The sequence below is a fragment of the Harpia harpyja genome, chromosome 12 (assembly GCF_026419915.1).
Source record: "Harpia harpyja isolate bHarHar1 chromosome 12, bHarHar1 primary haplotype, whole genome shotgun sequence".
Classification (NCBI taxonomy): Eukaryota; Metazoa; Chordata; class Aves; order Accipitriformes; family Accipitridae; genus Harpia; species Harpia harpyja.
The window spans coordinates 32,930,880-32,953,978 of NC_068951.1; the positions used below are offsets into that span (position 1 = coordinate 32,930,880).

General features: G+C 51.7%; 2 protein-coding genes across 2 annotated transcripts; both read left to right on the forward strand.

Moving 5' to 3' along the window:
* The first annotated feature begins 5,364 nt into the window (after positions 1-5,364).
* SST (somatostatin) lies at positions 5,365-7,119 on the forward strand. The gene is made up of 2 exons (XM_052804040.1): positions 5,365-5,599; positions 6,602-7,119. The coding sequence occupies exons 1-2, from the start codon at positions 5,462-5,464 to the stop codon at positions 6,812-6,814; spliced, it is 351 nt and encodes a 116-aa protein (XP_052660000.1). The 5' UTR covers positions 5,365-5,461; the 3' UTR covers positions 6,815-7,119.
* A 6,038-nt stretch (positions 7,120-13,157) lies between these two features.
* On the forward strand, positions 13,158-17,373 carry LOC128149661 (cytoskeleton-associated protein 5-like). The gene is made up of 2 exons (XM_052805140.1): positions 13,158-16,884; positions 17,321-17,373. Exons 1-2 carry the CDS (start codon positions 13,158-13,160, stop codon positions 17,371-17,373), a joined length of 3,780 nt encoding a protein of 1,259 aa, XP_052661100.1.
* Positions 17,374-23,099: the final 5,726 nt, after the last annotated feature.

Consider the following 23,099-nt stretch of genomic DNA (forward strand, 5'->3'; position numbering starts at 1 on the left):
CTGGAGCCTCCTGGCCTGGCCTCTCTGAGAGGGGGCCAGCGTCACAGCCGGAGGGAAGGGAGGCCCGAGCTCTTGCTGCGGAGCTGGTGTTCGTAGAGGAGAGTTATACGGGGAGAGCGAGCAGAGGCCCGTACTATTTCATGTGCTCACCCATCTGTATCCATCATCTCTTGCCTTATGCTAGTTATCCTTACAGCACGGGTCAGCGTCTGTTTGTACGGTCCCTAACACAGCCCCGTCCATAGCTCCTAGTAGTCACTGCAGCATTGCTCTTAGCTCGTCCTGTTCACCTTTGCTTCTGCACACGTTTGTGCTGATCCTTCCCTTGCCTGACTTCAAGGGGGCTGCTTTCAGCCCTACAGATGCCATGGCAGCATCCTAGGAGGCTGAGTCTGCGAATGAATCTCAGGTAGCAGCAGCAGAAATCCTGAACACAGCTGGGGCTCTTAGACAGAGACATTGCAAAAATTAGGTAGCAGGATCCCTTGTCTGTGAACCTCCACAGCCTGGCTCCCCTCCCACTTTGCTACCTGGAACAGAAATCCCAGAGGCCTGTAATTAATGGAGAGTCCAATTCTTTTGGATTTGTGCCCAAGTTTTACTATAGAAACAGCATTTTATTCAGAAACCTCTCAGCACTATTGCAAGTCCATGTACAATCCTGACACCACCACTTATTGAGCTCTTGTGTTTTGTTATCACTCAGGCATGACCGACTGCTCTTCTTCCACTCATCTGTATCTCCTGGGGCAGCATCATTCCTCCACAAGCATGAACCTGCTCTATTAGGTTTTGAGCAAGCTGCAAGAGCTGTGGGGCTGTGGCAGCTTCCCCACTGCCCCACAGCACCGGCTGCATGTCCAGAGCCAAGATGAGGAATTTCATGGCCCTGGCTCCCAGAACACAGCTCAGCCCTACCAGGTTGAGTGCTAGAATATAAGAAAAAGGGGTTTTCCTTGTAAGGTAGTGATACATGGCAAAACTGTCCTGCTCATGAAAGCTGAGCTGAGAGAGTCTGGAGAGCATTTTGCAGGTGATAACCAGGGAGGCAAGATGCGATGAGAACCAGGCTTGTGGCCTTGGTGACAGCAGAGGGCACGCTTTGCTGGTACAGCACTGAACGTGCAGCCTGTGCACACAGTCCCAGGCATGGCTGGACTGCTCTGGATCTGTGGACCAAGCTGGAAGCGTGGGGGTAAGGAAGCAGTCACAGGAATTCAATGCAATTCAATCGTCTGCAAAGCCACATGCCCTGCAGCGCTGCGGCAAAAAGAAAGGAACAGAATCGCCTTCACCGCAGCCGAGCGGATGATGGATTTATCTGGCTGGGGAATGAGCGTAAAAAAATTCAGAGCACACTGATCCCATAGAGGAGCGGGGGGAGGGGGAACTGGGAAATCAATCTGCAACTTATTCTGTGCTCCATGCCTGTGCCAGAGTCATAAGGATGTCTGGAGGTCTGCCTTTATCCCTTCCCCAGGAGCCCTCAGTAGGAGACAGTCCAAAGATGTATGGAGCAGATCGACTCCCTTTCTCCTCCCTCATTGCTGGTTCCTTCAGGTCAGCACAAAACGGTTTTCTGAACCAAGGCACATGTTTTCCTCTTCGTTTAAATGGTATTTTTCCTTTAGGTTTTCCTTGGAATGAAATGTCAAAACTTTTCAGATGGAGAACATCAGAGTGATTCTCCCAAATACCACATGAGATCACAAAGAGCTTTGGTCCATTCAACATTTTATCCATCAACAAGGCTCAGACCTGATGGGAACTCAGTTTCTCTCCTTTAAACAGGCTGAGATGTTTCTAGGGGAACATTCCCACTAAAGCCCTGGCGCTGGTCTTGCCTCCACCAGCCTCACAACCTCAGCCGAATCCCAAGAGGGGAAAAACAGCCAAGGTGGATGTCAGAGCCTTCCTGAGGCTGCTCTGGCTCAAGAGCCACGTGATCTCCTGATGGTGCACAGCACCAGAGAGCAGAAAATGAACACACCCTTGCTTTTCTCAGGTAACTGCCTGAAATTCAGTGAGACAAATCCAAGATATTTCCCTGCAGTAATATTTTTCCTTTTGCTAGAGGACACCGGTGCCAATTCCTCCAGCCTCCCCCAAGCAGGGGTGGGGAGCAGGGGGACAGCCACTCAGCTCCAGTGCTGCACAGAGAGGTGGAGTCAGACCCAACCTGGTCTTCCAAATCTTGTCCCCCTGTGGCTGGAAGAGCCACAGTAACCAGAGTGACCATCAAATACCAGGATCCCCAATGTGACTGAAGGTCTGTGCTTGCCTGGAACTGACTGTAGGGAGCACATCTCCAACTGCAGCAACATTGCTCCTAGCCCGAAGCCCTGTTGGGCATTATTGCTCTGCAGCAGGATTCCTTGCACTGGCAGATGGCCAGGGACAGTTGGCAGGGCACGGTTGGGGTGGATAGATGTTAAAATGAAAAACAAAGGGTGGGTGAAGACAGGGCCTAACAAGGAACAGCTCTGGGCTGAAAGTCTTTAGTAGGGTTGGACTTATGCACACAGAGGTGCTGCAGGTAGCTGGGAAAGAGCGGGGTGATGAGCAGTCTGGCCTCTTAAAACCCTTTCAGGACTCAAGTCTGATATCTTCCCCACTTTTATGCCAACATGACCATACCAGCTTCCTAAAACCAGCCCTGCTGGCCCACCCAGAACCCTTCCGTCTCAGACTGAGCTCTGCACCTCTGCAAAATCCCCTTAAATGTGTGAGTCTTGCTGGCCCCACACAAAGTTGGCAGGAAACAAGAAAGATGGGGAACTCATCAAGGGGGTTGTTCCTGCACTGTGCCAACTCTTACAGCTCCCATCTCCATGTTGGTGTACAGATGGGTCCTAATGGTGCTGAAACGTAGCACAGTTTTCCATCCCATGCAGCAGTCCAAGGCTGCACTCTAGCCCATTGCTATACCCTGGGAAATACAGACACTGAACTGATCCCTGCAGGATGGCAGTGCAAATCCATAGCTGTGGCAGCTCAAGGAGCTGGTAGCCATTCCTCCCCTCTCAGGAGCGATGGCGGTTCCCAGTGTCCCCTCCCCTTTGGGGTGACAATCTGAATGGGAAAAGGGTGACAGGCTGGACAGTTACCTACTGTGTGAAGTGGCAGGGGACATTAGGTAATGGCTTCCAATAGCCACAGGGGAGTCTGGAATAACCCAGTGCTGCCTCCCATTTCCATCTCTGCTCCTCCCCAATATGGCACCCAAGCACGCTGCTCTGCACTGGGCTGTGGGAGCTGGGATGAGCTGCTGGGGAGTTGGGGCCCTTTCCAAAGATGGTCCAGGCTGGCCCTGCAGCGTGCCACAGCTGGGTTGTGCTGTGCCAAGGATGAGAGCCTGGGGGCTACAAAAGAAGTCTATTCCCAGTGCAAGCAAACTGGGAGAGCCCAGCTTGCTGCTACTGGCACAGCTGGGAGAAGTGGGGAAATTACTGTTGCTGGGAGAAACCATCCCTAGGAAATCTCTCTTGAATGCAGGCAAGAGGGCCAGGATAGGTTTGCTGCCCTGGCATCTGCTGCCTTGGCCATTTGCCACGCCCAGGACTGGCTCCGCTTCTTTGACTGCAGGAGGAGAGAGATGCTGGTCCAGCTGCTAGCACAGGAACATGGTGGAGAGAGAAGCTCTGGGAGTCATGGCCCTTGGAGCCTATCTGCTCTTTTTGGATCCAAATCACTCCTGTTGGCCTTGGCAGGAGGCTGTGTCCTGTGCCTGAAACAAGGGAATGTGTCTGAACTAGAGCAGGGGCAGATTCCTCTCTACCAGTTCCCCCAAAGCAACACCAGTGCTAGAAGACAGATAGGGTCCCAGGAGTGCAAGGCTTGGCCTCGTTCAGGTCAGGCAGCTGGGGAAAAGCTGGCTGTAAAAGCAGCAGAAGTCAACCCAACTCACAGGGTCTCCTAGACTACAAGTGAAGGCTTCTTCTCTCATGGGTGTCATTCATTTTGCACCATGATTTGGGGAGGACACAGAGGATGAAGGCTATGAGTGGCTGCAGATGCCTGTACAAAGGAAAGGAAGGCAGTCCCAGTTCAGCCCAGAGGTCTGCCTGGTCTGGAACCGGCAACCAGCACCAATTCGTCTTGCTGGACTGTAAAGCAGAGCAGGAACACCTTGGTTCATGCTCCATGCTCCATGCTCCCAGGTCAGCCTCAGCAAACCCAGCCAGCAGCACCAGGGTTGAAGGGGGAAAGGGACATTAATTCGACATGAAACAAAACATCCTTTTAGAGGTTTCTGGAGACCTTTGTGCAGTACTTGGGTCCTTGTCCCCACAAGCCTTTGACTTTCCTCAGCTGGAAATTGAGACAGGAGAGCCCCTTATACCCCTTTTCTGGGTGGTAGCAGAGCCTCTTCCTTGCACATCATGCTCTGCTCCTGCCAGCTGGGAGATAGCTGAAGAGGCCTGTCCTTCGGGGTGACAGGGGCTTGCAGCAGCTTTGCCCAGCATGGGCATCAGCCAGCTCACGGGGACAGGCATGGGGGAGACAGGAGTGGGGGAGACTGACCATCCCAGCGGGACAGGCACATCTCCCATGGGGCCAGCAGGTCCAATGGCCCTGGGATGGAGACAGGGGTCCCTGCAGGCTCAGCCAGGGACCTGCATGCCCCGACCAAGATACCGATTTGTCGCTGCTTCCCCGAGCTACAGAGCTATGGCAGAGCCGGGGCACTCTCCGGGGAAGCCGCCGGCTGCCAGCGAAGCTGCCCCGACGGCCGGTGGAGCTGGCCGGGGCTGCGGGGGGGGGTGGGGGTGTCTGGGCAAGGACTGGGTCCGGAGAGCCCCCCAGGGGCCGGGGAGGCAGAAAGGACCCCCAATAGCTCAGCATCCCCCACTCCCTGCTGGAGCCGGAGGTAAATCCACCCCTTAGGGGACCCTTTCCAGCTCCCCGGACTCTGCAGCCGTTTCTTACCCGACGGGGCGGGCAGCCGCGCTAGGGCGAGGGGCTTTGGCAGCGGGACTGCTGGGGGGCTTAGCCCTCCGGCATGGGGCTCAGACCCGCGGCGTGGGCGGTGCACAGCCGGGACCCCCCACCGCCGCGCCGGGGGGGCTTGTGGCTGGGGAGGAGGGAGCGGATGAGCCGGATCGGGGGCTGCGGAGGGGGCGGTGATTCGGAGAGAAAACGCGCCGGGGGTCGGGGGCGGCCGGGGGCTGGCCAGAGGCGGGGGGGTACTCCGGGGGCACCGCGGACGCTTGGCCGGCCCCGGGCAGAGCGGAGCATCCCCGGTCCCGGCCCGCCCCCCCCCCCCGCCCCCCAAGCCCGGTCCCGGGCAGGGACCCACCCCCGGCGGCGTGGGGCGAGGGGGGCGCCCCCGCCTTGACGTCAGGAGAAGGGTTTATAAAGGCGGCGGGCGGCGAGGAGATCCCCAACGCCGGAGCCGAGCCGCAGCGGAGCCGTCAGCGCCGACCCGCCGCCGCCTCCCCGCGCCCGACCCGCCGGCGAGATGCTGTCCTGCCGCCTCCAGTGCGCCCTGGCCCTGCTCTCCATCGCCCTGGCCCTCGGCACCGTCTCGGCCGCCCCCTCGGACCCGCGGCTCCGGCAGTTCCTGCAGAAGTCCCTGGCTGCCGCCGCCGGGAAGCAGGTGAGAGCCCCGCGACGGGGCGGCCGCCCCCGGCGCTCCTCGGGCACCCCGCTGGGCACCCGACGGCCCTGCTGCGGACCCCCGCTTCTCCGCTGCGGACCCCCGCTTCTCCTCCGGAGACCCCCCCGATTCCCCGTTGCAGACCCTCCGTTTCCCCAGCAGAGCCCCTGGCGCTCCCGTTGCGTACCCACGGCTTCCCTGCCGCAGACCCCTCCGGTTCCCCGCCGGACACCCCAGTACCCTCAGTGCAGACCTCCAGTTCCTCACCAGACCTCCCCAGTGTCCCCGTCTCAGACCCCCAGTTGCTTGCTGCAGACCCCAGTTCCCTGACAGATCCCCTGGATCCCTGCCGGGGCTGAGCCAGCGACAGGCTGGGCAGCTGAGGGTGGGAAGGGGAGACACCCCCCAGCCCAGCTGGGTGCTGGTGGGGGACGAGGAGCAGCCTCTGCCAGGGCAGAGCCCCTAGTGAAACTCTCCAGGGCTTCTCCGGGGCACTGAACCAAGGCAGCTGCCCCGGTGCAGCGGGAGGATGTCCTTATCGATGCAAGGTGGCAACTGGAGCTTGGAGGGACAAGAGGAAAAATAACCCCCAGTGAGAGGGTGACCCGACTCAGCCTCCCCTGCGAGCTCCCCCAAAGAACTTTCCCATATCACTTTAGCATTCTTGCTGAGTCCAGCACAGTGTGCTGGAGCAGTGGGAAGGGAAGGGACGGTGATGTGGTACTCAGATGAGTTCATTCCCTGCCACAGCCAGGACAGTGGTGTCTTCCCCACACCAGGTAGATGTCAGCGCTCTTCTGCTCCGCTTTATTTTGTAGGTGCAGCTGCTGCGTAGCAGCTGTCGGGCTGGGCTCTTTGGAAAGCTGGGGCTCCCCTTCTCCAGAGTCCTGTGGTCTCTAATCTAAGCACAAAGGTGTCTTAGAGGGACAGAGAGTGGTGAGCCCCCAAAAGCCACGGAGTAATTGTGGTCTCTCGCTCTCTTTCTCTCTCTTCTCCCCCAAGGAACTGGCCAAGTACTTTTTGGCAGAACTGCTCTCAGAGCCAAGCCAGACAGAAAATGAAGCCCTGGAGTCTGAGGACTTGTCCCGAGGGGCTGAGCAGGATGAAGTGAGACTGGAGCTGGAGCGCTCGGCTAACTCAAACCCCGCTCTGGCACCCCGGGAACGCAAAGCAGGCTGCAAGAACTTCTTCTGGAAAACTTTCACATCCTGTTAGCTTTTGAAACCCACCTCTCCTCCCCATCCATCCCTGCCTTCTTCCTAGCCCCCTGCCCTGAGCAGAACCTTCACCACAAGAGGCGAAGACTGTAAATACACAATCCACGGTTATGGTGAAATTAAACAAACAAGGAAAATTTGAGTTTGATTTCCAGTTGTTTTAATAAAACTTTCTGTTCCAATTGTACACAATTTGCTTGAGTTGTGATTTCTGACTAGTTCTTTAATGACATGCACTCTGCAACTCTTTCAGATGTACTATTTTTAATTCTTTGTTGCAATAAAATTTATGTTTCAAACGGTGATGCTGAGACTTGGTGGTCAATGAGAAAACCTAAGTCACCTCTCAGGTTGCTTGACTTCGAAATGCCACCCGTCTCAGGGCAGCAGCAGCAAACAGCATCCACACTCACACATATGCACATACACACAGTATCTCTTAAAGCGGGTTTTTTTGCTGTGGTCTTTCTAAGGGACCTAGAGACACAGTGGTTTTTTAGATATCAAATCCATGTAATTGTGGCTGAGTCAAATCCACAGTGCTGGCACTTCAGTCGGTCTAGAGGGTTTACACCCATCACCAGAGGCATCACTATAAATCACAGCCATGTATTCCAAGCGATGGGGATCATAAAAGTGGTTCACAGTACAAGTTTACCCCACACATACCTCATTCCCTTCTCAGCCACAAACGCTAAAAGTATTTCTTACCTGGCATATTTTACTCCTTGCAACATCACTGACAAACACTGCTTCTGGGATTCCTTCAGAAAGTTTTCCTTTGTTCTGCTGTGCAGGGGAAGGTTTTGCATCCCTGTAAAGCTGAGATGTTAACCCCATGCCATCAGCCCCTCTCCATCTAATAAGCTGGTTACAGCAGTTTTTCTACCCACTACATATCATCATTAAAGGCAATATTAGAAGGTTCAGTAGGGTCGGAGATAGCATCGGGAAAAAGACATGCTCCTCTCAATGGAAGAGAAATTCTTTGTGCTTTTGCAGAGCCTCTTCCCTTTCTGGCCGTGCTGGTTTGTGACATGCAGTCGTGGGTGAGTTGAAGCCATAGAGCATGCATCCTGCACAGGAGACAGGTATCAGTTTGATGAGAAATTCATCATACAGGATTAAAGGTAAGAAGCATTTTGTAGCCATCATATGTGAAAGAAAGGTGAAAACCAGGGGATCTTAGAGATGTTCATGGGTGGAGGGCTGAGCATGACCCTGGCAGAGGTGGATTCCCCAGCTGAGGGCTTGTTAAGCTGCCTCTGGTCCGTGCTGAGCGTAGCTCTCTGTGGGGCATCGTTCTTGATGGCTTGTGGGCCGTTGCCTTTATTCTTGGTCTGCACCTCCTCTCCCTGTGGGCAGGGGTTTGTTGTTAGATTCGGGTTGGGGGCGGGTGAATCCCTTGTCATTGGGAACTATAGCAGTACCAATATGGAATCCCAGCTCTGTCACGCTCACCCACCGCAGGGCTCAGCTGGGCTGCTCCGCAGCCGACTGGCAACAGGCGAGGGCAGCGGGGGGGACGTGCCTGGGGAGGGGAGCTGCTGGCATCAGCCCCTCCGAGCCCAGAGGCAGGACTGGATGCTGCCCTCCCTGCCTGCAGCAGGGCAGCTGTGGCTGCTGCCTGTGCTCCAAGCGGGTTTAGGGGCTGCCTGCTCCCTGCCTGGCTGCTGCCCACCAAGCTGGATCCTGCACCTGCTGGAGAAGCCTTGCTGTGACACGATCCTGCACCTCCCCAGCTCCTGGGAGCATCCTCTCCTCCTGCCTTGTAAAAGGGACAGGTTTTGTGGTGTGACCTGGGGAAATGCATGGTCCTCAGCCTCCACTGCCCCACATGCGGTGCAGTGGGATTAAGGGTTTTGCCCTCTTCACCGGAGCTGGGTGTGTTGCAGACGGGGCAGGGACCGGTGATCCTCCCGGCGCTTTGGGGGGGACAGGGGGAGAGCCCTGGCACACAGGGCATCCTTTTTTCAGCCCCTGGATTTCTGTGGCTGGTGCAGCTGTGGAGGGTGCAGGATTAACTCAGCCTTGGGAGAGGGGGAGGGCTGGCACTGTCAGGGGGGAAGCCTTCAAGAAGACATTTGAGAAGCACAGGTAATGTAGATCGTTTCTCAGCCCTAAAAGCAGACAGGGTGAGAATAGGACCCTGTTTGAAAGTGTGGAGACAGACTCTCTGAGGAGAGAGCAACGGTCCTAGCTCACGTCTGATTCCTTTGCTGCTGTGCATCATCAAGGGAGCAGATTTTAGGGGATTCAGTAAAGCAGAGACCTCCCCATCCCTGGCTGCTCCCTCTTGTCTTGACTGAGGTTCCACTTAGTCTTCAAAAAGCAGCTAATTCTTAAATGCTGAGACAGCCTCAAGACAGCAGCTACAGGAACAGAAAGGGGGTGGAGGTGCCAGGGGCTTGAATATTCTTATGCACTGAGTCCATCTTTCATGGGATATAAATAGACCACTACTCGCCTGAGGTTTTTCCTCTTGTTCACTATGCTCAGCCAGTGCTTCTGAAAGGAGTTTAATCCTGCCAATTGCTGGAGTGAAACTCATCACAAAGAGGGATGCGGATGATCCTCAAGCACAAGCAGGAATTAAAGACAGAGTGATTCACACGCTACACCAGCCTGTTTCAGCAATACAGCTGGCGTCACGTCACGGCAGCTTCTGCAAAGCTTAATGAAGATATACTGGTGGAGGCATGTGCGAATGTCCTCAGTTTAGAGGCAGAAAGACAAACCTGCTCCTTCTGCCAACTCAAGAGCTCCTGGAGTTTGGGGAGACGGCTCCCAGGGCATTAAATACAGTATCACCACATGTAATTGCACTGCGGCAGCGCCAGCAATCCCAGGTGCTGGAGCCGTACAATGCAAGAGACGGTCTTGCTCTGCTAAGCTAAAAAGACTAGAAAGACAAAGAAAGATTTATTGCTTCTCTTTGACAGGTGGGAATTATGGGGTAAAGAGATTAAATGGCTGTATTTAAGCCCTGGCCACACAGCCATGAAACAGTGTCCTAGGCTGAGAAGACTCTTGCTGGGCAAAGCTGAATCTGGGATGAGCACATCGGTACGGTCAGCTTCCATGGGCCAGACATGCTGAAGGAGGGAGCAGGTTTTGAGATAGGTTTTCAAGCGATGTTCTCTGCAGCTCAGAGCCAAGGCTCCACGGAGGAGCAGCCTCAGCACGGGCCTGAGGGAGGTTATGGGCTGTGATGATCCACACACGGCTGATTCATCTCCCCTCTTGCACTCAGTGTCACGGGCAGACCCAGAGCAATCCCCATTCCAGCAGGTACCTACCTTCAACCTGGTGATTCATCTGAGGCAGTGCAGGGAAATGTCCATGAGGAACCACATAAAAGGGCTTGAAACTGCTGTCTGAAGAGTTGCTTTTAATGAAAACCAGAAAAGATTGTATAAGGCCTGGAAACACACAACCCCTGATGGGAAGTCAGTGATGAGCTTCTCAGCCATCCCCAGCAGCAAACTCTCCCACTAATGATGCCGGGGGGGGTCATTCGCTCTAGCAAGCAGGCCAGGATTTTTTTTATGTGCAGCCCAAATTGGTAAAAAAGGCAAGTCTTCCTTGGCCCGGAAGGCTTGTTGGTGACAGGTAGCTTGAAGCGATCCTAGCTGTGGTGCAGAGGAAATACTTGTGGCATCCAGAATTTCATAGCCTGGGTCCACTCTGACACCAGCTTACTCCTTTTGGCTCTGCAGAAAAGACCAAGAGCCTGGACCCATGGGCACAACTACCCTTCACCCAGAACAGCCTGTAAGATGCTCTGCACTGCCTTTGCATTTACTTTGCCTCTGTGGCTCCTAGCAAGCATTACACCATCACTCTGATCCGCAGCCACTGGGAGCATCTCGGATTCCCAGACCGCTGCTCTCACCACCGGAATCTTCTTCCCTTTCATCCTGCCCAATCTCAGCAGCTCCAGGGAGCACCGGAGCAAACCCCAGCCCCCATATGGGTCATCACCAGGCATTTGGAAAGAAGCACTTGCTGCTGCAACTGAGTCCTAATTCTCTGAAAGCAAAGCAGCAGGATGTTTACTGACCAGGGTGAGAATAGCTATACCTAGGCAATAAAAGTTATTATGATAAAGGAACAGGCTGTACTATCTGCTCTCTGAACACCTTCTGACTCTTTGACAGCTTCTCACCAGAATAATGCAATAAAACTCACTTACACTGAGCATTTTCTTCTCCTTTGTCTTTGTTTTATTAGGGAATTATTTGTTACTTTTTGTCAACACCTAATTGCACTTCTGAGAATAGCGGTTTGGCCAGATGCTGTGAGTAACTCAGAAGGCTTTTTGGATCCCAGTCTTAGGAGACTTACCCCATAAACAACTTGTAGAACACATAAAAAATTAACAAGGTCACAAAAAAATGACCAAGTTCAGTTTTTCTCATATGTATAGTACAAATGCCAGTTGTGCCATGAACTAGTATTTCCAACATTATCTGACAAAGAAACCCACCCGGTCATTCAATTAACAAAATTAATTTAATGAAGGATCCTGGTGTTTCCTAAGGAGACATTCTCTGAAAAAGCATAGACCAATGCACTCAAATCCAGACTTTGTTCATCACCTGGGTTGGCTGCTGGACCAGAGAGAGAGGGACTTGGTCCCGCACACAATGCCAGAGCATCCCTCCTGATGCTCTCTGTTGCCTGCCTCCCCTTCCCATGCAGCTGGCTCTTGCAGCCGGCAGCCTGCCGTGCTCCGTGGTACGGACGGAGGAAGCGCTTCTGGCCTCCAGCCCTGGCAAGCATTCCCAGGAGGTTAGCCGAGACATGCTCCTGGGTCCTCCCTTGCTCGTCCCTCAACCCTTGTTAGGAGATTCTCCTGGGTGCAGAGCAGAAGTCAGTGAATCCCTCCCGGCCCGGCAATAAGCCCGGTGCTGCTGTGCCCCGAGGTAGAGCGTTTGCTCCCTTACACAGCTCTGTGTTCTGCCTTCAAGGAAAATCTCTCCTTTTGCTCAGGACTGAGGTTTAAAGAAGAAAAAGGATCCCCCTGGAAATTGGCTGTCACATTTGCAAGGCTCTTTAGTAAATCTTTGCTGCCACCTCTTTTCTTCCCTATTTTACTTCTTGTGCTTGTCAGGGTTTGTGATTCTTCCCAGAGGCTCAAATACCATATTTCTTTCCCTGCGTTTCTGCTCCCCACACCAGCCTCTTCCCCAAAGGGTGCATTGCTGAGCACAAGCCCAGGAACGGGGTGCACTGCAGCCAGCAGAGAGAGCCAAAGAGCACAGATTGTCCCATTTATGGTCCGTATCTGTAAGAGCAGATGCTTAGGATGGGTGTCCTCCGTGCCAGGGGCTGTCCGAGCTCTGGCTTCGACCTCACCACAAGGAGACCGGCTGAAGACGGGTCCTGCAAAGAGGGGCTTTCCATGGAGCAACACTTTCGGGGGCCAGAGTTGTGTGAGGATGCAGGCAGTGCTGTTGCACTGACAAAGATTTTTCCCCCAAACTAAGTGCCTGCTTTTCGTTTCTAAATGGCATTTCTCCTGTCAGAGTTGCCAATTTTTAATAGGTTAGAAGAAAGTTAAATAACATGAATGTAAGTAAGAAGTGAGCTGTTCTACCTAAGGTTAAATGCAGTGGGGTTTGTTCTAATGGCAACCTGTAAGAAATCACTTCCATGCAAATCTCCTTCCCCTCGCATTTTTTGTTGTTCAGCATGCAAAACAACTCCTTATTCCCTCAGCTCTTCTGAAACTTCACAGTCTAAGCAGCAACAGCAGGGGCAGAGGGAGGAAGGGCTGTGTCCAGTTAAAGGCTCACAGGACCAGATGGCCTGCGGTGATGGAGCTTTGTCACACTGTGTGGCAGTCACCATTTCCCAGACAGAAGAGCTCCAGGCTGCAGGAGACTGCATCTTCCATGGCTTGAATAAACAGCCCGTGGAGGAAATGGGGGCTGGAGGTGATGTTACCTGTGCTGATGTCTTCTCCTCCCAGCTGCAAGAAGTGGTCCTGGACCTTGGAGTCTCAGATGCACCTGTGGGAAGAGCTGTAGCTGCTTGTGGCAATGGGACACCAGCACATCATTGTGGCTCCCTGTGGGCTGTCCCCCCAGCATAGCTGGGGTCGCACCAACCTCACAATGGCTGGTGATCTCTGGGGCTGTTCCATGGGCTCCATGCACCCTGCCAGGAGGGGCTCGAAGCTGCTGCCCTAACATCTCCATCCCCTCGGCATGGCCTAGTGGCAGGGACACCCAGTAATACTCTCTTGGTCCTGGCTTAGAGTCCTTGGAAGGAAACCTCACCATCCCTGGAAGGACAGAGGCCAACAGCAAACAGGAAAAATGGGCTCAAACAACATGTTTGAACCGGAGCTCTCAGCAGAAGAGTGTGGGGAAAAGGTGGCATCTGTTCTCCCTGAAACCTGCATACAGCATTTGGAAAGCAATGATTGGAAAGAGAGGATTTCCAGCATGGATATCCTTCAAAAGACTGTCAGTGAGTTGAAGAAAAGCGAGATACCATGCCAAGCCCTGGTGAGACTGCTGTCACAAGGACGCAAGGAAACAAAGCTCCAGGTGATGGAGAAGAAACTTCACACCATCACCTTGCTGGCCCAGAAAGGGGACTTCTCCAGAACATCTGCTCAAATTGTCCTGGAAAGTGTGGTGGAAATGGTGGGAGATGTGTTATGCAGCAACAATGCTCAAGGAGCCCTGACAGCTATAGCAGAGGCATGTACATTGCCTTGGACTGCAAAGACGGCTATGTTGTTGGCCTTCTCACAGAATAACTCCAGGATCCATTCCAAGTTCTTGGACTGGCTGTCAAATGCAATTCTGGAGTTTGGCTTTGCAGGGATGGAGGCCAAGGCACTGGTCAATACCCTGAAGATTGCTCTTGCTGCTGTTCACTCAGGTGTGCAGAGATCAGCCATCACTTTGCTGGGGGTTATTTACCTGTACATGGGAGACTCACTGAGAGCACTGATTGAGAGTGAGGAGCTGCCCCTTCTTCCCCAGATACATGCTGAGCTGGAGAAGCTGCATGGACAGGTCCCACCAATTCCCAGTCGTGCCAATCCCAAGCCATGCCCAGATGACAGGGCCCAGGAGGACCCAGGGGATCACAGAAGGACTGAAGCCATAGACATTAGTGACAGGATCACACCAGAGCTGGTGTCAAAGCTGCGGGAGAAGAACTGGACCATTCAGAGGGAGGGCCTGGAAGAGGTTGCAGGCATCATTCAGGATGCCAGATTCATCCAGCCAAACATAGGAGAGCTCCCAAGAGCCCTGAGGGCTTGTCTCTGCAACTCGAACCCCACCCTGGTACAGATGGCCCTGAGGGTCCTCCAGCAACTGTCCACAGCCATGGGTTCAAACGTCAAACGGCACATGAAGGACTTGGGCTTTCCCCTCATTGCTCTGTTTAGGGAAAGCAAAAGCAGCATGAGAGCTGCTGCCCTGGCTGCTGTGAATGCCTGGGCTGCACAGATCAACATATTGGAGTGGCTGGATGGGCAGGACATTTCAGAAGATATAGGTGAAGAAATGCCTTTACAGAAGCAAGAGCTGGTGCAGTGGCTGGCTGAACAGCTGCCAACCCTCAAGTCAGCTCCCTCGGACCTGCTTCGGTGTGTGCCTCACCTCTACTCTTCCCTGCAGGACAGCAACAGGGATGTGCAGACAGCCTCACAGGCAGCCCTGCCTTTCTTCATAATGCACCTTGGCTTTGAGAAGATGACCGAAGCCACCAGTGCGCTGAAGGCAGCTGCAAAGGACCACGTACTTGCGATACTAGAGAATGCCAATGACAGTACGTCAGCCCAGTCCACTGCTTCTGCTAAGTCACTTTCCAGACACCCTAGACTCACCACCATGACCGCTTTCCCCTCTATTCTAACCACACCACCTGCAGCAACAGCCTTGTCTTCACAAGCATCAGCTAAAGAGCCAGCACCCAAAACCAGAGGAGAGGAGAAGCAGGGTCCCAGGGAGCCCAGGTCAGGAGAAGCAGTCCTGAAACACACAGGTGCAGCCAAGGGAAATGCACAAACGAATTCCACCCTGAAGGATGGGGTCAGCAAACTGGGACCTATCTTCATCGTTGTCCCCAGGGGGAAAGAGCAGAGAATGAGGGATGAGAAAGGCAGAAAAGTGCTACAGTGGAACTTCACTGCTCCCAGCGACAGGTACGTCAAGCAGCTGAAAGCTCAGATGAGCAGTTGTGTGTCCAGCAGCTTCCAGGTGGAAATGTTCCACTCCAGCTTCCCACACCACATCAAAGCCTTGGCCATCATGGCCAGGCACTTAGAGACAGAGAAGGAAGGAGTTATCAGCTGCCTGGACCTGATCCTGAAATGGCTCACCCTGCGTTTCTTTGACACCAACACATGGGTGCTTATCAAGAGCCTAGATTACCTCAATCTGCTGCTAACCTTGCTGATCCAAGAAAAGTACCAGCTGATGGACGATGAGGCCTTTTCCTTCCTCCCATACCTGATCCTGAAGATGGGGGAGCCAAGGCAAACTGTTCTTAAATTGGTGCATGTTGTCCTGAAGAGGATGTGCCTGGTGTATCCAGCTAAGAAGGTGTTTGGCTTTCTCATGGAAGGCATCAAGTCCAATAACACTAAGCAGCAGGAAGGCTGCCTGGTGGAGATGGGTTATCTCCTTGAAATGTATGGCCTGGATGTATGTTACCCAAACCCTAGCAAAGCCTTGAAGAGGATAGCTGCCTTCCTTGGAGACCAAGACAGTGCTGTTCATAGTGCTGCTCTAAACATAATGGTCACAGCTTGCAAAACTCATGGGGAAGCCCTATTCAGAATGGTTAGGGATCTTCCTGAAGAACGTATGAGAATGCTGGGACAAATTGCAAAACAGGAACCTGGCAGGTCAAGGGTTTCTTCAGCAAAGTGTTTCAGTGAGAAACCTCAGCATGATTCAAACACAAGATCTGAAGTCACCCATCAGTATGCCGGAGATGCACCTTCAAAGCTAGAGCCCACCTGCTCTCAAGGAGGGAATTCCAATATGGTGGATGTGGCTCCCCAGACACTGCCTCCACGTGTAGGTGAGCAAGCAAGCAGGCTGGTCTCCAGAAAATATAATCGCTTTAGACTGAAGGATATTATTCGGCTAGAAACGATCCCTGAATTCCAAACCCTGCCTATCTCCTCAGACACTGATGACACATGTCATAACATGACCTTCACCATTAATTCCCTTATTTGTCGCATTAACAGTGGTGATACTGACACCAGCATCCAGGCAATGAAGGAAATTGAGGAGATCCTGAGACAGAAGAACAAAATAGAAGCCATGTCTGGGCACATTAATGAATTCCTTGTAGCCAGCTTTCAATCACTCAAGTTTAGCCACCAGCAAAAGGAAGCAGATAAGAAATGGGGGAAGGAACAAATCATTCCGCAATGTAACTGTGTCATCCAGGCCTGTAACTGTGTCTTCCAGGAGAAGAAACTGGCTCAGGAGGCCTCAGTGGAAGTGCTTAAGGATGTAATGAACAATCTCTTTACCTTAATGCTAGACTTCCTGGACGGAGACGTAGAGGAAGATCAGAAGCTCGTACAGTCCATTAATGTCCTCATGAAGAGGGTATTGGAAAAATCTGACCAGACAAGGATTTTTTGTGCCTTGCTGAAGCTGCTCCAAGGCAGCCTGACTGCTGAGGGCAGCCCAGATAAGTTTTCTGACCTGCTGGTCAAGTGCCTGTGGAGGACCACATGGCTTCTCCCAGGCACCATCAGCACCATCAACCTCGATGAAATCCTGCTGGATGTCCACATGCTCATGAAGGCTCTCTCAAAGGAAAAACTGAGGCAGTGCACAAACAAACTTCTGCTGTGGACCCTGAAAACCCTGCTGCACAACTTGTGCAAGCTGAAAGGAGTGAGGATCCTGAACCACCTCACCCTGATTGAGGACGCAGCTGGCTCCGAGGTGGAAGCTTACCTCCGAAAGACAGTCAGTCCTACTGCCAAGCAGGGGTCAAATGAAACAGCTGTAGGAGCAGGGGAGGAGGTCCCCTGGGCAGCTCGCAGGGTTGCAAAGGACAAAGCAGGTAATCTTTTAGAGAGCATCTTCTAAAAAATTTGCTTCAAGAAGAGTTTGAAAGAGGGTCTAGAGGAGTTATATGAATGTAAGAAAAAATGGCCCGAGGGAAAGTTGGAGTCTTTCCTGGACAACCTCTCCTTCTTCTTGCAGAGCTATGTGAAGCAAAGCCTGGCCATCATCTGGACAGAACAGGACATGAGAGAGCATCTTCCTCCTTCTCCCTTGGGGATGTATCCTGAGGTGGAAGCATCTCCCCTTAGATCAATGGGGAACCCAGGAGGGACCCTAAAGGGGAAGGAGATGATGCCAACCTGCCACCTGGAAAATGTGCCATTCACCTGCAGCAGCAACACAGCCTTGAGAGCAAGACAGCCCACGTCAGGCTCCCTGCCAGCCAGCTCCCCTCGAAGGATGCCAATCTCATGCTTCTCCCTCCTTTCCAGGGCTGCGCAACAGTGATGTTCCTGGGGGCATGAAGAACCACCAGCAGAAATAGCACTGGGACTTCAGAACTAGCCAGCCCTCCTCCACACACACATCAACGGGCAGATGGCGTGAACCACAAACCAATAAAGAAGAACTCCAGCATGAATACCGCGTGAGTTATCTGTGCACTAGCACCCCAGGGCTGCAGCCCCCAGGAGCTGGTCCCAGTTTCTGGTGATGTCTCTCTTGCTGTTGTTCAGAAGAGCAAAGAGTGAGGCAGGTAGTGTTGAGGCACAGGCACTCAGCTGGGGAGCATTAAAAGCATGTGTGTACCTAGGGAGGTGTCACTCCAGCTCAGGCTGGGCTCCTTGAGTGAGCATGCGGAGGCTGATCCCTTCTCCAAGGGGTGCAGGTAGATAGAAAGAAGAGCAAATTGCTGCTCTTTCCAAAGCCAAAGAGGAGGTAGGTCTTAAGACCAGCAGATGTGGAACCCAGGCAAAGGGAAGAGGGTCTCCCAGGTCCCCTGTGTGCTGCAGGGAACAGCTATAGGGTTTGCTTTGTTTCCAGAGCTTAAAGTCTTCATGTTTCCATGTCACAGCACAACGTTTTAGCCTTTAAAAAAATAAGGTGGGTGACACAGATACCTTGGGGCACAACTGAACCAGAGCACACAAATCTGGCCGGGGCATGGGGCAGAGAACCAGTTGGCATGCTGACCCTGACTGGACAACCTCCACAAAGGTCCTTCTGACATGGGATTTTCTAGCAATCAGCACGTTCATGGTTAGTAAAGTATCAGGCCAACAGTGCCCTGGTTCCCAGCTGGGAGCTCCCTGAAGAGATCGGGGCTTTCAAACAGCATCTCTACCTTTCTGCACGACGGCCACCAGTTGCACAATGAGCCTACCAAAGGCAAAGGTTGCAATAGGAAATACATTAGGGAAAGCGATTTGTACAAGTTTCTGTTTTCTCTTAGGTAAAATCAATAAGACATAGACTTTCAAACCCACTTCCACTTGTCAAACTGAAACAGTTCAAGAAAGCAGAGTTGCTATGGACAACTGCAGAACATCAATGCCTCATCCCAGCCCATCCCTTCCACCAGGGAGCACACTGCTGTTCTCACGTAAAACCACTTTGATTTGTCTTTAACACCCCTCTTGCCTGTAAGTTCCTGAAGGCAGGACTCTTCAGCTTTGTGTCGGGTATAACAGTAAGCACTTCAAGGATGCTCACTAAATTACAAGGCTTATTTACTAATAGACAATTCAGCCAATTACAAAATGCTATTAAGCGTTTGTACTCAGGCAGAGCGAGCTAGCTGCCTGGTGAACATGGCAAACCAATATTTTTAATTAAAATAAGAAAAAAGGAATACACAGTCTGATCACTGGCCAACAAGAAAAATACACCCCAGAGATCTCAAAGTGTAATTGTCCTTTCTGAATGGCCAAAGTGACTTGTTTGCTGCAGAATATAATTCTCTCTAATGCCGCTACGAAGTCATGGCCACCCCCTCACCTACCCCATTCATCCAGTGCTGTACCTGCCCAGGGGCTGCTCCAGTACCCATGAAATCAAGCTCTGGTACATCCATATCTAGTTTCTGCCTTACTTTCTGGGTGGGTAGCTAGAGGATTCACAATGAGAACATGGCTGAAGCCTCTACAGTTTCTATTCTTTGATTCCTTCCTGCTCTGTCCTTGGGACACCCTCTCTTTTTGTGCTGAAGGACATAAGCTTTGATGCTGGAGTGGAGCAGTGTAGCTTACATGCAATGCAGTTGGGTGCCATTTATGTGGACATCCAAAAGTAAATTCATACCCCTGTTGAGCTGTGAGGTCAGGTGACTGGACATGCTGTTCCAGGAGGTTTCCTTCAATGCTGTGCTCCCTTTTTGCTGGTAGTCAGTGCCCCAGGAGCAGCAGCTTTTACAGCTTCCTCGCCACTGAGTCCTGGAAATGCTCTACACAGATGCACAAACATCATTCTGGCACAGTTACCTGGAAGGGCTGTCCTTCTACTTCCCTGTCACTCAGTCCACACTGAAACTTGCCCAGTAATAGCATTCCCTTTGCAAAAACCTCCCTGGCAATGTGCTATCACGAGGCTGTCCTCCTGACCCATGCTGCAGCTGCAGTGCTGCATCTGGCACATTGCTAGAGGAAAAGCCATTAACTAGCAGACAGCACTCATATGCTGAGGCCACACACTATCTTGTAGCCAGGGGACACAGGCAGACTCCTCTTCTATAATGCTAAAGGCCCGATCCATTCCTTAAGGGTTCCAGACAATGTAGAAAATGGGGGAAAGTCAAGTGTTTGGAAGCCTTGCAGTATTTGCCACGCAAATACTTGCCTCGCAGTATTTGCCACAGACTATTCATCGTTATGCATCACGTTATCAGACTGCCTCAGTGCCCTTGTCAGCAGTCAGAAACCTCCTGTAGTGGGTGCAGCACAAAGTCAGAGCAAGTGACAGTCCCTGTCCTGCAGATATTACATGTGATAGGAGATAAGTGCATCAGCAGAGATGACCTGGAGTCCTACAGGAGCAAGCAGCCTCTTGAATATTCTCAGCACGTTCTCACATGTGCCCCTCAGCACAGCCCCCGAGCAGCAATCAGGAGTGCCCTGAACATCAAGATGATCTACAAGTTATTCTTGCTTGCACCTCCTTGCCCCAGCAAAGAACAGCATGCAATGGGGTATCATGGTCCAGCCTGGGTCTAGGTGCTTATTCTGGATTTTACCCAACAGTCACATTCAGGTAGTGTTAGGAAAGAGAGTGAGGCTTAGAAATATGCTTTGCACTTAGATCTGGACAGTGGAGGCCTGTGCCCTGGAAGAGCTATTTCCAGCACATTGAACCCAGCCTGCCAGGAAATCATGCCTTCTGCCAGGGAAACTTTACATTTTTAGAGAGTCCCCCAGAGAGAGGGGAGCAGGTTCCTGCCTGCGAAGCAATGGTGAAGGAATGGGTCCTAACACACAGGATGAAACCTCGGGGTCCTGTGATGCTCCTGTCAGCACCACATCCTGAGATTTGCTGGATGGCAATTCAATTTTCCCCTATTCTGCCTCCCAGACAGCCAGTCCTCCAGGCCGTTCATCCTCCCTCACAGCCCTAGGGAAGAGCAAAGAGCAAAAGAGCACCTGGGTCGGGAGGTGAAGAAAGAGGGCTGCAAAGAGCTCATAAGGGAGAGCTGACCTGGTACCTTTTGCTCTTTCCTGGTTCAGTCCTCTTCCATTTGCTGGAATCATGACCAAACTGCATGCTCAGGAGATAGCAGGGTCAGGGAGATCAATGACTTATAAATAAATACAGTATAAACAAATCAATCAGAGGGATAAAAACATTCGACAGAGCTACACTAATTAAAAATATAATAATCCAGATAGCGGACATTTATTTTAAATGGTGCAATTACAGCTTTTAATCATCCAGGTTTAAATTAACAGCAGCAGCAAAGTGGCTGTGCAAACGTGTTTTCTGTAATGAACTGATATTAGAAAGCCAGCTTGGTGATGTCTCCCTCTCTCAGGCTAATTCTCCCTCCTCTTGTTGTAAAATAACCTTTTGGTGTCGTTTTCTTGTAGAGTCTTGAAGATGAAGACACAATATTGGAGCTAAATTAAATCCCCTTCACATATTTCTCTTCTTTCAGGCTGTAAAAATTGCTGGTATCAGTCATTCAGTCTCTAGTGCTGACGCAACCACACTTGAGGAGAACATCTGGGGGCCCCAAGAGTCATTATAGGGAAAATAAAATCCTATATTACAATCAGTCAGCAATTAAAAGGCAGGATGCAGGAGGGCCAATCCTGCAAGATGCTGAGCAGGCTTGGTGGGGAAATCAAATGGTAGACTTGTGATTCTCTGGGGCTCTTTTCTTCCTCACTGGGTCAATAGAGAGGATGTTAGAAAATTTCAAAATCTGCTCCTGCCCAGCACAAATGGTCTTGGAAGTAGCTTGTGTTAATTCAGGTCAGTGCCGATCCAGAGGTCACAGGTTTAGTACCTACTCACCGCCAGCTAGCCCAGTCTGCGAAGCTGTGGGGCCAATCTTGCCTTGGCTCAGCAGGTCCCAGCCGGGTTTGGCATTTGAACAGATACGGTGTGGCTGAAGGCAATGCTCAGTTTGCCATGTGAAGCCCCTGTGGTTAGAGTGGGCTCAGTGCAGGCACAGGCAAACGAGAGACATGAAAGCTCTCTGCACCTGGCATGGTTCTGACTTAGCAAAGTGATGGGTCTTATCTGCCCTGGGCAACTGTCTTGATCTTTCTCCCACATATGTATCTACACCTGCCCTGTAAAAACATCTTTCCTACAGAAGAGCCCAGTGTCTACCAGCCAAGAGGCTGACAAGTGCTCAGTGCAGTGATGGACACCTCACAGACACATTGCAAGTAAAACTGCTGCAGGCAAAGCCTTCCAGACACGGCTGTCCTGAGGTGGGTTTGAACCAGCAGCCAAGGAGAGGCAATTGTCCACTGGCTGCAAAAGCTCTCTCCTCCCTTACAGCTCTGTCCTTTGCTCCATCCCCTTGTTACGGTCTGCACAGGGAGAGTCACAGCAGGGCAGAAACAGCCCCAAAAGTTCCTGAGCTCAAGACTCAGCTTCCAGCAATGCCCCCGACACGTCTGTCCCACAGCTCATGCTGGTGACAGTGCGGTGCTGGTCCTGCTCACAGCATTGGGATGCTCCATGTCTCACCTGGATTTGCCTAAAGGCTGCAAGGAAAGGGACAAGAAGAAAAAAAACATGGGGAAAAAAATCATTTTGGAAGTGTGGAAAGATTTCTGTGTGGGAAATGAACACCACATGGGGAGAATGTATGTGTGACTCTGTGTTTGTGTGTGCATGCCTACACAAGTACTTCTGTGTGCGTAAGTCACCGCTCCTTCAGGAGCTGCTTACCCACTCCTGGTTTTTGGCTGTTGTCACCAAACACAATTACCTACCTGCATCCATAGTCCTGAGCACACAATTAAAATCAGCAGCCCTTTGGAAAGAGAATTTCATCTCTCTAATTAGCACCAAACCCTCCTCTCTTTCCTGTTTACCCAAAGGGTGTGCAAACATACAGCGAGAGAAGTGAGAGTCACACAGTCCTCACTGTCACAATGGGCTGTGTAATTACCTGGCCTGCACATTAAGATTAATAAATATTAACTTGTGTTTTTACTGTCCACCTAAGATGGAAACAATAAGCTTTACTACTTAATCAAATTAGAGCTATAAAATTATTTGCCTTTTAGAAGGTTCATTTCTGTTTTGCTGGCAATTAATGTTGATGATTTGAGTCCCATCTTTAAAACTATTTGAAATATGGAAAATGGCAGAAGTGCCACAGTGCATTAATGGAGCCATAATACACATCAGGTAATAAAGCATGAAAAGCCTGTTTACTTTGAGTACTCTAATCATTTGAGAGCTTTTTTAAAAAAACCAAACACAACATGTGAAAACTTTCACTTAATTTGAATTAATTTTTAAAAACAAACAGGGGAAAAAAAAAAGAAACAAAAACCCCTTTTTGAAGTGTTGCTTTGAAATTCCCTGCAGCCGGGCCAGGTCCCAGGCAGACACTGAGGAGTGAATTTTCCCTTTTGTTTTTTTCTTGCTTTTCTCTCTTCAGGGTGTGCAGGGCAGGGGGGACCACTCACACACGGGATGCTCACGCAACTGCTCCTGCACCATCTCTTAAAACATCTCAAGGAATCAATGCACCGACTTGTAGGAGACTCCGACCCCTCACTGAGCTGCAGGGGACAGAGTCACTGTCATTGCCCA